The 12,923-nt window shown below is 50.6% G+C and overlaps 1 protein-coding gene across 1 annotated transcript in view; it reads right to left on the bottom strand.

The window, feature by feature from the left end:
* The window catches only part of LOC126542415 (growth/differentiation factor 8-like), a 114,528-nt gene extending 104,146 nt beyond the window's left edge, over window positions 1–10,382 (bottom strand). Inside the window, exon 1 of the mRNA XM_050189479.3 lies at window positions 9,953–10,382. Within this exon, the coding sequence (XP_050045436.1) occupies window positions 9,953–10,382 (430 nt within the window). The remainder of the gene's footprint in view (window positions 1–9,952) is intronic.
* Between the last annotated feature and the right edge of the window lie 2,541 nt (window positions 10,383–12,923).

The following is a 12,923-nucleotide window of genomic DNA, read 5'->3' as shown; positions in this document are numbered from 1 at the left end:
CTCTGCATTGTTGGTTAAAAGCCAAAGACTTGAAAGGGTGATGCTGCGGAGGGGTTCCACGGAGACCACGAACAGTTCTCCATACGTGAGACAAAGGTTTTCTTGTATCCAAACACTCGCAGAACGACAGCCACGTTTGCGATGCGAATTTGTCCATGCGACGCTGAATTTTCTTTTGAGTTCGTCTGGGCAACCTCAAGTTGTGTACCGACTTCGTGCCCCTATATCTTCGCTCTGCACGGCGACGGATTATCACGAAGGTTCTCCAATTCAATGTATTCGGTGCGTGCAAATGTTCTTGAAATCATATATTATTTGCATTGCGCTGGAGCCGATCGCCGTGCAGCCCGGGGAACTTCCAACAACCGATCAAGCTGCACAGAGAGGTGCACTGGATGCGTGCGGCACGGCACGCGGTCGCGATGCACGCTTTCCATCAAAAGGAGGCCCAATCTATGCAAATGGCGTCTTCGGCCGGGCCGCAGCAAGCAAGAGCGCTCTAAGCAGTGGCTCCGTGGCACGCGGTTCGATAATGTGTCGCGCGACCCTGCTGAGCGGAAACCGGTAAAGACACGCCGGGCCGCCGATATTCGCTGGCGCCGCGGAAGAAAACGCGCGACACGTGCCGTCGCCGCTGCTGCTGTCGCCGCAGCTGGCTACCGCCGCGCCGCTGGAGAGGCGCGCATTCCACGGTCGGGAAGACGCCGGCGCGTCGCTCAGTCGTGTCTTCTCCTCCGCGGCCGACTCGGCACGGAGGATCGCGGCGCGACGGCGGCCGTCGGTCGCAGCAGCTGACCGGCGCCTTCGCTGATGGGAGAAATTTCTCTGCGAGGCATCGCGTAGGTATGCGCGGCGCGCCGCGGCTGGCCGACTATGGAAGAAAGAAACAGAAAACTGGCTCGTTCCAAATGAGACCACTTCTCGGAGCCGTGATTAATGTACGCAAACCACCAGCGTATGTACAGGAATGCCAGCATGGGGGCAAGGCTCTTGTTCACTCGGACCTTTAAAGGTATCGCGTACATGTATATAAACACGCTGTACAGTACCATCTGCTGCTGTGCCTGCAGTTTCCGTATGCGTGCAGGAAGCTGGAACGTTTGTCTTTCTGCTCCATATAAAACTTGCCCGGCGTACTGCTCTCCCCCCCACTCGTGTGGTGCTGGGTAAGCCGTCGCGAATCAAAACGCGTTCTCACGCATACATGACCCTTGTCAAGTGGCTCCGCGCAGTTGATTACACAGCCGTTTTCAGGCTGCGCGGCCGTGCTGTGTCCCTTCTGTTGCTATTGGAGCTTATAGATTCAAACCGACTCCTTGCGCTCCCTCGAGCGAGAGATCGCGGACGGCGCCACACTCATGAGCAACGATGCATGCGGCACCGGCGACAGCTGTGTAATCGCGACAAGTACACAACCGTTTGGGTCTTATACGCTTGCAATGAACATATATGTGCTTTAGAAACAGCGCAGGCGTCGACGCGGTGGAAGTTGGGTGGCGCGAAGTGAAGTACGGCGACACTTCTCTGGACCAACCCTTTTCCTATAGAAAGGTCGATGACGCACCAGGGGCGTCCATTTAATAACCTATACATGGAGAGCTTATAACTATGAAGGATGGCATGCCCGCTGTTCAAATCAGAACAAAGCTTTAACGTGATTCTGGAGTTCCCGTAGCCCCCACCCCCACTCCCTTTCCGGCGTGGTTAAAGCTCGCCTGTCCTGCGCAAAGCCGGATTGCAATGCCCTGCGGTATAAACAAATGGCCTCAAGGTCACTCTGTGTAGCGACGTCGATCGCACTTTGCAGCAGCGATCAATGAATATGCAATAACAGAATCTGGTCCGTGAGCGTTGATACGCGCCTATTCTACGTCAATGGATTGGTGTTCGCCATCGATATTCTCGGTAAAGGCCTTTCGCGACTAAATTGCAACACTTAAGAAGTATCTGGACAATTGAATGCACGAATAATGTAGACTACGTGTAGAATACGTAGACGTGCAGGCTGTCACTTTTCCAGTCTTGCTAATAATAATTAAAAAAATGTAGTGGTGCGGGGTATTGAAACCTGGAACTCCGAAGTTGGACGCTATGCCCCGACAACGCTTGACGAAACCACCCAGCGGGCCGCCACCAAATCCCCGCAGGTTTTCGTAACCGGCGCGCTGCGCCAGCGCGACCCTCCCTTCGTTAGCGAAACAGATGACCACGATGTGGAAGATTGGCTGGCGACATTCGAAAAGGTGAGCGGCCACAATAAGTGGGACGACCAGTCGAAACTACAGAATGTGCGTTTTATCTCAAAGACATCGCAAGCCTGTGGTACGTACCACGCGGAGTGCGTTCAAGAAACGCTTCACAGACGTGTTCGACCTCCCCGCCGTGCGCAAACTCCGCGCCGAACAGCGCCTCCGCGGACGTGCGCAGCAGCAAGGCGAAAATTTACTAGCTACACAGAAGACGTGATCGGCTTGTGAAAGCGCCTGAATCCTTCCATGACTCGAGAAAGAGAAGACCGAACACATCCTGAAAGGCATTCACGACGATGCCCTTCAAATGTTGCTGGCCAAGGACCCACGCACTGTCGTTGAGCTTATACGACCTTGTGCCAGAGCTTTGATGAGCTACGTAAACAACGCGTCTTAGTTCGGCGGCCGAAAACAACGGACGATTCCCTCGCCGCCTTAACCATAGGTGCTGACCACAATATGCTATACTGTCACAAATCAAAGAATATGTACGCGAGGAAGTGCCTACGCACAATCTAGCGTGATCTATCACGTTATTCCGGAGCAGGTCTTCGAGGTGCTGCCGCACCACTCACTCATATATGCGGCTGCCGCTGCACAGCCACCGCGTCGACTGCTGCAGCGTTGGCCCCTCAACCTCTCCGACAGCCACCGGCGCCATTCCCTGGCGGACAGCATCACATGGTGAGTCCGTGGCGCACTGCTGACAACCGAGCGATATCCCACGCTTGTGGAATTCCAGGTCACGTTGCACCTTCTGTCGTCGGCGGTTCGCGGCAGCCCCGGGTGCACCACGATACCGTGGCTATTCTTTCCGGCCGAAGTACTACACGCCGCAGGACGCGCCATCTGATGTGTACGCCCGAGACCCCCAGCCTGACTCCGCCTTTCAACCCTTCCATCGCTCGCCCTCACCACGCCGCCGTTCTTTGTCACCTGCGCGTCGCCGACCCAGCGCTGCACCCTCGTGCACGTCGCCGCCAAGCCACGCATTTCGCGATACGGGACGAACTAAATTATGTCATCGCAACTATCAACCGGATAACCTTAATTGGATGCTCGTCAATCCTAGCCACATGCGGTCCGATGTGTGCGCATGCTTTCACGCTGACCTTCAACATGCGCGCGCTGGTGAGCTGAAAACGTATTAGCGGCTCCGACAACGTTATTACGGGCGTGGCATGTACACATATGTCTGCAAATACATTCGGTCTTGCCAATTGTGTCAACGACGGAAACCATTTCCCCATTCGCCCAGACTCCTACAGCATTTACCGTGTTCTGCACGACCCTTCAACCGTGTCGGAATCGATCTTTATCGCCCACTTTCGCGCTCTGTCGCTAGTGACAGATGAGTCATCGACGCCGTCGACCACTTAACGTGGTATGCGGAAACGGCTGCGCTTCCTTCGGCTGGTGCTCGTCACGTTGCGAACTTCATCTTACGTCATTTCGTCTACCGCCATGGCGCACCGCGCGAACCACTCAGCGACAGAGGCCGTGTGTTTTTATCCAATGTCCTTCATGAGCTCCTTCGTCCATGCCGTACAGTTCACCGCACATCTACAGCCTACAACCCGCAGACCAACGGACTAACGGAGCGCTTTAATCGAACGCTGGGAGCCATGCTGTCCGCATTAAAACGCAAAGAGCCTAAACATTCAACACGAATTAGCTTGAAACGGTTTGTACCTAAGACCTGTACTAATTATGGTTGTCAAATGTTGTGCTACACCCTCCCTCATTTATTAAACAAAGAATCTCAATCGATGCACGTATATGTAGCTAAAGAATGCCAACTTTGTTATCTAGTGTTTGTTATCTTATGTTTGTTATCTGAAAATGCTTTCCCGCTGTATCTTTGTATGTTTTCGTGTACCACTGCCAAGCCGCTGTATACGATGCGTCGGCCTCGTCAAGCCTTCTCATTGGCTTTTTGCCGGCGCACCCAACATCCGAAAGATGTTAAATAAACATATTGTAATGTATTGTATGTACATTACGTCTGACCACTCTAACTGGATGCCGTCCTTCCCTCCGTCACTTAAGCCCGGGTTACATGGAGCGAACTTTCATGGCGAGCTTCGCACGGCAGGAATACACGCGGCAGGACGACGCCGATGGTTCCCTGGCATCGCTACTTTCAGCGAAAGACAGGCGGATGCCGCCGTGCGCTCGGCGCGTATTTGTCAGTGTTGCTATTCATGTTTGCTTCAGTTTCAGTTCCTGTTTTAAAGTCTTCCCCAACAACAAGCGTTCAGTACTGCAGCCGGAGAGGATAGAATAATCGATATTCAGCGTGAAATGAGCCTGTCAGCGGCTCTCCTTCTCGATGTATTCCGTGCGCCGCCTGGGCCCACACGGATGCGCGAACAGCTATATAGAAGACCAGGCATGGTCGGCTTCGAGCTATTATCTGTCATCGCTCTTTTCCCTCAAGGCACTCGAGCAGAAGGGACTTATTGTTGAAGATAGAGCCGGGGCGATTTTTGACCGAAGAAGCAGAAAACCGAATTTTACGAGCACGCGTGTCGACAGCGAAAATAAAGAAAAAAAGGAAAAATAAACAGCTTGGGGCACCGCGAACGAGAAACTGTTTCGGCCCCTGTACCCGAACCCAAGTGGGCGCCACCACACATACAAAAAAGGCAATAATAAGAACAGTGCAATGCACACACTATTTTGCGCCATGGAACCTTCGGTAGTGTTGGTAAGGAAATTGCACCGCACTTATAATTATTAGCTGTTTCGTGAGTACCTCACTTAAGCTTGTAGACCAAAAATAGGTTTACACAAATTGGTACTATTATTTTCGTGCTATGAAACACTCGATATTCGACCGTAATGATCAACGGTGTCCCTTTCCCGCGCAGAGAGCCCGAAAGTGCGCGGCCAAACTAGCCCAAACGCCCGCATTCCGAAGCTTCAGCGAGGCGGCTCCGATGGAAAAGAAAAAAATACACAAAAACCGACGAGCTGCCGGAAGTCGGAGGGAGATAAAGCCCCTCAATTAAAGGGAGATCGATCGTCGCGACGCCTGGTGAATGCGCGAGGCGCCCCCGTCACTTCCGACGGCGATTTTCGCCGGGCGGAGTTTTTCCGTCGGACTGCATGCATGGTGGCCGGCGGGAGTCAAATTTTTGGACGCCGCCGGGCGAATTTCGTCGCTTGGACGCTGGTTGTCCGTAACCTATATCCCGGCCTTAAATGCGTGTAATACCGCGACACAGTCGACGACCGGCTTTTGCCAGTTCTTTCTTTTATATGGCTGCGAACCATGCACCGCACTCGACACCATATTGTCGTATCGTCCGGACGCCTCCGAATTTAGCCCGCTTTCTGAAATGGCTCAATATACTGAAGAGTGTCGGCAGCTGGCCCGCTCCTTTACTTCGGGCAACTAAGCCCTCCAAAAAGATCGCCACGACCGCAGTCTGACTGAAGAAGCTTTCGCCATCGGATCCCCCGTCTGGCTCCGCACACCGTTTCATTCCCCTGGCCTGACTCCTAAGTTTGCCCCAAGGACCGTATGGCGTCATCGAGTGCCTATCTACCGTCACCTATGTTACTGAGCCGATCAACCCATCCTCCGACAAGCGTCGTCGTGGCCGCCAGGTGCACGGTCCACGTGAGCCGCCTCAACCCATATCATGACCCCCTTATTCTCACGTAGACCTTGAGTCGCCAGGATGGCTTCCCTTCGCCGGCGGGGTACTGTGGTGGGGATGGAGCAACGCGCGCAGCAGTGGGACACTGACGGGCGACAAGTGCGAGCTGTTGACGCTGGCTGGGACTGTCTTTGCTGTGCCCGTCGTGCGGTCCTTCCGCCTGCCGTCCAACATTATTAAATCCCCTTTCGCAAAAAATAATAAAATAACAACAACAACAAAAAATCTGGGGTTTAGCGTGTCTAAACCACGATCTGATTACGAGACATGCCAATTTTGAGCACTTGGAATCTTTAACGTGCACCCAATTATGCACGGTACAAGTACTTCTTTTGCATTTCCCCATTGTAATGCGGCCGCCGCGGCCAGGATCTGATCCCGCGATCTCTTAGCAGCACAACGGCAAAGCCCTTAAGCAACCACGGCTGGTCTGTCTTGTTAATTAATGTTTCCGCAAGTGGAATCGCATTTTCAGATTGCGATAATTCCTCGTGAGTACGTCAGTAAGGGATATATTAGTTTGCTAAGGCGCAAGAAAGAAAGCGAAAGGAAAAGAGAACAAGAAAGTGAAAAAACAACACGAATTTAAACGCCCTCTTCCTCTTCACAATCAAACACACACTCACTCTCTCCGGATAATTTTCCGAGTATGGTTAATCGGAAGCGAACGGCTGAATCAGAGGCGATAACAATGTTCAACATGACAACGTCACATGCTGCGTGCGCTATCACATTTCTTGACTTGTAAGATCGTACGCGAATGGCATACGCGCGTGCATCAACTCTCTTCCCTTACTTGTCCATCTTTAGTGTTTGTTTATGTCCTCATCCGGTGCACACAAAGAACAAAAGAGCTCAACAATCTGACGCAATGCGAAGAATCATTAAGCTCCTTTGCTATCAACGACAAAGTTCGTATGCAGTTCACACAAAAAATTCCGCACAATATATTTGGCGATTAATCGAAGTCGGTACTGAAAAGTTCGCTTGGCGACATGATTCCCGCGGAGGTTGAGAACTTGCGCCTACGAAATTGGTTTGAGCACTTTCACCGTTAAAGTGCCGCCCATGTTTCTGTCGTTGCCATGCCATTACTGACCAGCGACTATATTCAACACCTGCATCGACTTTCTAAAGCGCTTGTATTTTCAAGAAGAGAGAATGCGGAGATGGTAATTTACCATTTGCGTGGTTTCGCGAGAATGCTGCATTCTCCTGCATGCGACATGTGAGGAGGGCGCCTTCACTGCTAGACGAGAAAGTCTGCAGGCGAAGCAACACCCGCAGGCTTGTCCGGGTTGTCACATACGCAACCCGAATTACTTCGCGTCTGAACGAAACCTTTCTGCCCAGCTATATATCCTCTCAAACATCCGTCTCCGCGCCTGAAATATGAAGAGAAAAGTGCTGATTTTCGTTTGCGCGATAGCGAGCTTTCTTTTCTTTTTTCCCGTGAAAGATAGCGCACTGAACGCTTCGAATAGCTGGAGAAAGAGAGAGAGACTTTTTTTCCAGCATAGCGCAGACAGGCGCTGCAAGAATGCGCGAAACGAAGCACAAGGACAGACCAGGCGCGGGAAAATGCTAGCAAGACGGCGCGGTATAACGCAGATCGATGGCTCGCCACGGATTCCGCTTCGTCCCTGCATGCTGACGATTCCTGTACGTCGCACGGTCCGACATCGTGATAACTGTCGACAGATCTCCAAAATTCGACACGCAAGAGAGGAAACCGCTGATGCGCGCAGGAATACAGCGAGCGAATACGTATACACAGTGATGGGTGCATGCAATATAGCTATAAGAACGCCACATTGGCGAACGAAAGGAGAAAGGAAAGGAGGATACGACTGCAGCGATAAGTCAAGGGACACCTGTGTAGGGGGAATCGGTGTATATAGCACCTCTGACAACGCGGGAAAAGGAAACGGCTAGAGAAAAAACCGAGTTGCGCGTTGTCGTCGCGTTATCGCGCGCGCGCCAAAAATGGGAGAAAAGGAGGCGCTGGCACGCACACAACAAACGATAGAGACGAGGCGACCCCCCTCGCGATATACACACACACACGGCTCGAGATGGCTTCCGTGTTCACACCGCTATAGGGCCGCCATTTGCTCGAACAACGCTGCGGCTCAACACGTATCGCTTCGTGCACCCCTTGCATTCTTGCTTCTGCATGCACGCTTGCTTGTCTCGGTCTATATATATAAACGGGACGCCCCCTGTTGCGTTTGGCGAGAGATATCCTATTGTGCGGAGCAGCCCCTATGCTCAAACATGGCGATAGGCTTGGCGTGACACTAATGTTCTCGCACCACATAGCAACAGGTAAACCAGGATCTAGCGTGTGCATATATACATATACGAGGTATACACGACTAAAATGCACGAAAGGTAACAGGACTCTATGTAGCACAGGCCGCTGCTTCACGTTCGTTCTTACATTCGGGCATTGAATACTCGCACTATGGCAGATGGACCGGCGGGTGCACGAACCACACAGTGAAACCATTTACACCCTTCAATGTGAATCAGGCATGTAAGGGATAAAAGGCTATCGGCGATGGCATAAAGGTCACTAAGTGACCCGTCTATCACTCACACCTTAAAGAAGGGTCTAAAGGTGTGAGTTATATATAGACCGATTTACGCCCTTATTCCTTTTCAAAGGTGTAAATACTTTGCAGTGCACACGGCAGGAACACGTAGATGTCTGCTAAAAAGCGCTATAGGTGGGAGCTATCAGAAAAGAGAAGGTATATATACTTTAGACCTTTGAGCTCGTGTAAGCGTGACCATGTGGTCGCTGCAGGTACACGACAACAGATACCACAGAACAATGCTTGAATTCACACACAACGCAGGTGTTACAGCAGACATATAATACACGCCAGACGTTATGCCTTAAGGCAAGTCTTGTTCGCAATTAAAAAGAAAAAAAGAGAAATTAAAGCTTGCAGTTCCGAGGTATTGACGCGAGTTATACACGTAGAGTTAATGGTTAATACTTGTATATAATTCATGAGGCTCTAAATAAGAGTTATAACCATGTTCACGCGCGAACTTATATATATTCAGTATACCGTTACACCCGACGATCAGACGTCTCTACCTTCCGTGGATTTTATGGCTAAGAAGACACAACAATACACGCAACTGCTAAAGGTACCGTGACAACCAATGTGACACTAATCACGCGCCTTCTTTTCTTTTGTCAAAGAATAAATTTAAGCATCGGAGTGCATTAGCGAGAATTATTCTGGAAAGCCACGTTACCGCTGAAATGGGAATATAAACATCGGCCACGAAAAAGTAAGCGCATGCAACGCAAGAAGGCCTTAGACACGGAACTAAAAGATAAATGCACTATCGTTATTGCGTGTCAAGACAAGATTGCATAGACGGTTCAAATTACGTGCCCTGATTGCCAGGTCCACATATCTGAGAAAGAGCTCCGCATTTCGAATACATAATATTGCGGCGGCGGTGACACACGCACAGAGCGGTCTCGTCTCGTAAACAGGGCAGTCACCGCTTATCCTTGCGACTTTCAGTGGCATCGATAGAAGAGGGAGGCACGTGGCCAAGAATCGTGTGTCCCGGAGAGAAACCCATACGCAACTGATATATATATATATAGGGGCAAGAGTCCAGAGAAAGCCAACAAAGGAGAACTGCGGCGCAGGTGAGACGTACTTCCCACTTTATAACACCGTTGTGGCGTTGCCAATATACTAAGATATCTGCACACGTAGGTGGGTAGGGTTAAATCTGCAAAGTATTCGAGTGCACAGTTGCAGAGCTTGCATACATAATATGTGCCAAATTGATGATCGGTCGGAAGCGAACAGAGCAATTTAAGAACACTTTCTTTTTTTGATTCCGAATGAAAGGAAAGAATTCGAGATCGCTGTCGCGGCATGAAATGCGGATTAAAGGGAATTCAACACCCTCGCTGGGAAGAAGGAAAAAAAAAAAAGAGAACACCGGTCGGCGCACAGTCTCGGCCACCGCGCGCAAGCCGCGAAGGCTCACCGTGCTGCCCGAAGGTGATGATCTTCTCGGCGGCCACGTGGAAGTCGTCGTCGTCGTCGTACTGTTCGCCGGGCTCGAACGGCGCGTCCGCCTGCATCATGCCGGCGTCGTAGCGGTCCAGCAGCTGATGCAGGGGCTGGATGCCCGGCAGAGCGCGGCGCGTCACGTTGGGCGCCCGCTTCATGCCCAGCTTGCTCAGGATCTGCGCCTTGATGGCCCGCAGACGCACGGCGCGGCTCTGCATCACCGCGCCGCCGCACCGCGTGCAGTTCGCCGTCGCAGCGCTGCCCGCCGGCGAGGCGGTGGTCGCCGCTGTCGGCGTGGTCGTTGGCTCGGCGCCGGAGGATGCGGCTGCACAGGCCACCACCAACACGGTCACCGAGGACGCGAGCGCGAGCGCCGCCGCAGCACAGCACCGAGAGGAAAGCATGGCGCACCGAGAGAAGGTGGGCACGCGGCGCGCGCTTAAATAGGTCGGCGCCACGCCCACCGGCGGCGCGCTGACCAATCGCGTCTCGACCGGCGAGGGAGGGGACGGGATGCGCGCGCGCGCGCTGCCGGCGACGAGCGCCGGCGTAGGACGCCGTGCGCGCACCGCTTGTCACTTGCCGTTTGTCGCGTGCGAGTTAATTTGCGTGCGTGCAACGTGTGACAACGAAGAAATCTTGCCGTCTGCCCGCGACCTAGTAATTAGCCAGCCCTCCCTTATTTCTCTAAGTTCTTGCTCTAAAGTGACTCGGCTACGCTCTCGTTGATTATGCGGCGTCACGTGCTGCGTCATTAAAAAATAATAATAATTAAGTTTTGCATGCAAGCGGCTGCTGTGGCCCTCCAACCGCTGTCGTCGGATCGCTTCCTGTATAAATTTGGCAATACACAGCCTTACGTTGTCACCGCATTGTGTGAGAATAGTCAAGCTCAGCCCAGCAGTGCCGCAGCTTTGTGCAGCGGGCGCTATAGATGGCTACGCGTACGCGTGCTGTTTGTTGCACGCATACGCGGAAGTGTGTACACCCAGGGTTTGGGAAATATTGTGCTAATGAAGTGCATGGTGGCAAAGACGCCGAGAAACTCTTTACATTATAGCGCCCGTTTCTGTGACGACTGTTTCAGATAATTAAAAAATAGGAAATTCGAAATAAGAAATGACAATTTTTTACTGATACAGCTTCGTAACAACGTTGGACATAAACATTTGTGCAATAATCGTCAATGCGACCGATCTCCAACGAAACTTCATTAGTAATGTTTTTAATTGTTGACTTCAAACAGTGTGTTTTAATTGCAGAAGTGAAGTCAGCCAGTACTTATAGCAATGCATTATTCTAGAAGCGCTGTATTTTGCACCAGTTTCATGAATTAAGTACTGTAGATCTGCATCTAAATTCAATGGTGTACGTTATAATATGTTTCCGCACTATTGCGATATGTTTCGGCACAATATATAATACGGAAATTCTTAGCTCGAACAGTGATGCAACTCGAGGCAGATTCCGAGTTCGTATTTCTAGAAACTGGTGCTATACACACAATATTTCTAGCGCATGGGTTATGCTTTGAGCACTGCGTGATTTTAAATACAACGTGACCTTTCTAAAGCCAATGAATAAAACTTTAATTAGCGAATTTCCTTAAATTAATTTAATGAGGAAGTATTCGTGCGCTATTTGCGGTTGGCCACTATTTTCCTAAAGGCAACGCACTTTGACACGTGGACGAACGCCAATGCAAACATTTTACATAAAGTGCTCGTTTGTGTGCTTTTACGTTAGTCCATGAATGTGCTGGCTTTGGAACAATTATTAATAATCGTACTGGCAAATAACACGTGTATTTTGATGTCCGCAACTGCGATGAAGCCATCGCTTGTAAAAAAACAAAAGAAAAAAGAAAAAAGACAATGATTTCTTTTCTAATCCTTTATTTTCCATAATCTGAGAAGTACAGTCGTCGGCTCAAACGCACGGTATATAGGAAAACCACATGCTTGCGTAGTGAAATACTACATAGAGAGTTTTAGATTAGGAGGGCGCAAGCGTTGGGGCCCCTTAATCTAAAACTCTCTATTGTCAATTTGTGCCCTCTGCACAACGCAATGCAGTGCAGATAACCAAAAGGGTTCGTTCGTCACCGCCCGCTAATTAATCTTCCTGTTCTGTGATTTGAAGAGGCTTTTGATTTGCCAGGTCCTTAAGCTGTTTCTGCTGCTGATGTGATTATTACGATGACGATGAAGAACCCTTAAGTACGCGACCCCGGTTGAGTGGAAGGATTACAGATGGATTAGCGATCGTCACAGAACTTGCTTCTTTGCCTAAAGCACGCAGTCGGCTCTCGTTCCATGGTTCACTGGAAGGGCCCCCATAGTTTTCGCTGCACTGCCAAGGTTTGGCGACACCGCAGCGTAATCAGCGGCTTGTACACTCTGCATGCCGAATGTTGGCCGCTCTAAAAAAATCATTCGTTCAACAGTCATTCTTGACGCGGTTAGTGACGTCACATTAGCTGTGCAATTTGGCGTGTTCGCGCTGCCCCACCGTTACTTCTTCGTTGCGCGCTGTGTGGACATAGATGTTGCTTAAAGGGACACTAAAGCGAAACAATAAATCAATTTAGACTAATGAAGCATTGTTTGAGAACCCTGCAGGCAGTAAGTTCAAATAAAATAGTTTGATTATTAGATGAGAAAATGAAGGTCCAAGCATCAGTACTTGAATTTCGCGCCGTAACCCCAGCGCCGGTACGTCAGCATGACGTCAGGGATTCCAAAGTATGTTTTCGCATTTGGGCCGCGTTGACTGAATAAAGGTTACCGAAACTTCCCATGTTTAATATTTGGTTCCTTCAGAACACAACGTAGTCAATCTGTACCACTATATATAATTAGTAGGCCCTAGAAGATGCCATCAAAATCCAAGACGTCACAGCTCCCAGGTGCGGGAACTTAAGTAGGTGTTGCCACCCGTATTTC

The sequence above is a fragment of the Dermacentor andersoni genome, chromosome 2 (assembly GCF_023375885.2).
Source record: "Dermacentor andersoni chromosome 2, qqDerAnde1_hic_scaffold, whole genome shotgun sequence".
NCBI classification, from domain to species: Eukaryota; Metazoa; Arthropoda; class Arachnida; order Ixodida; family Ixodidae; genus Dermacentor; species Dermacentor andersoni.
This window is presented reverse-complemented; position numbering and strand designations above follow the sequence as displayed.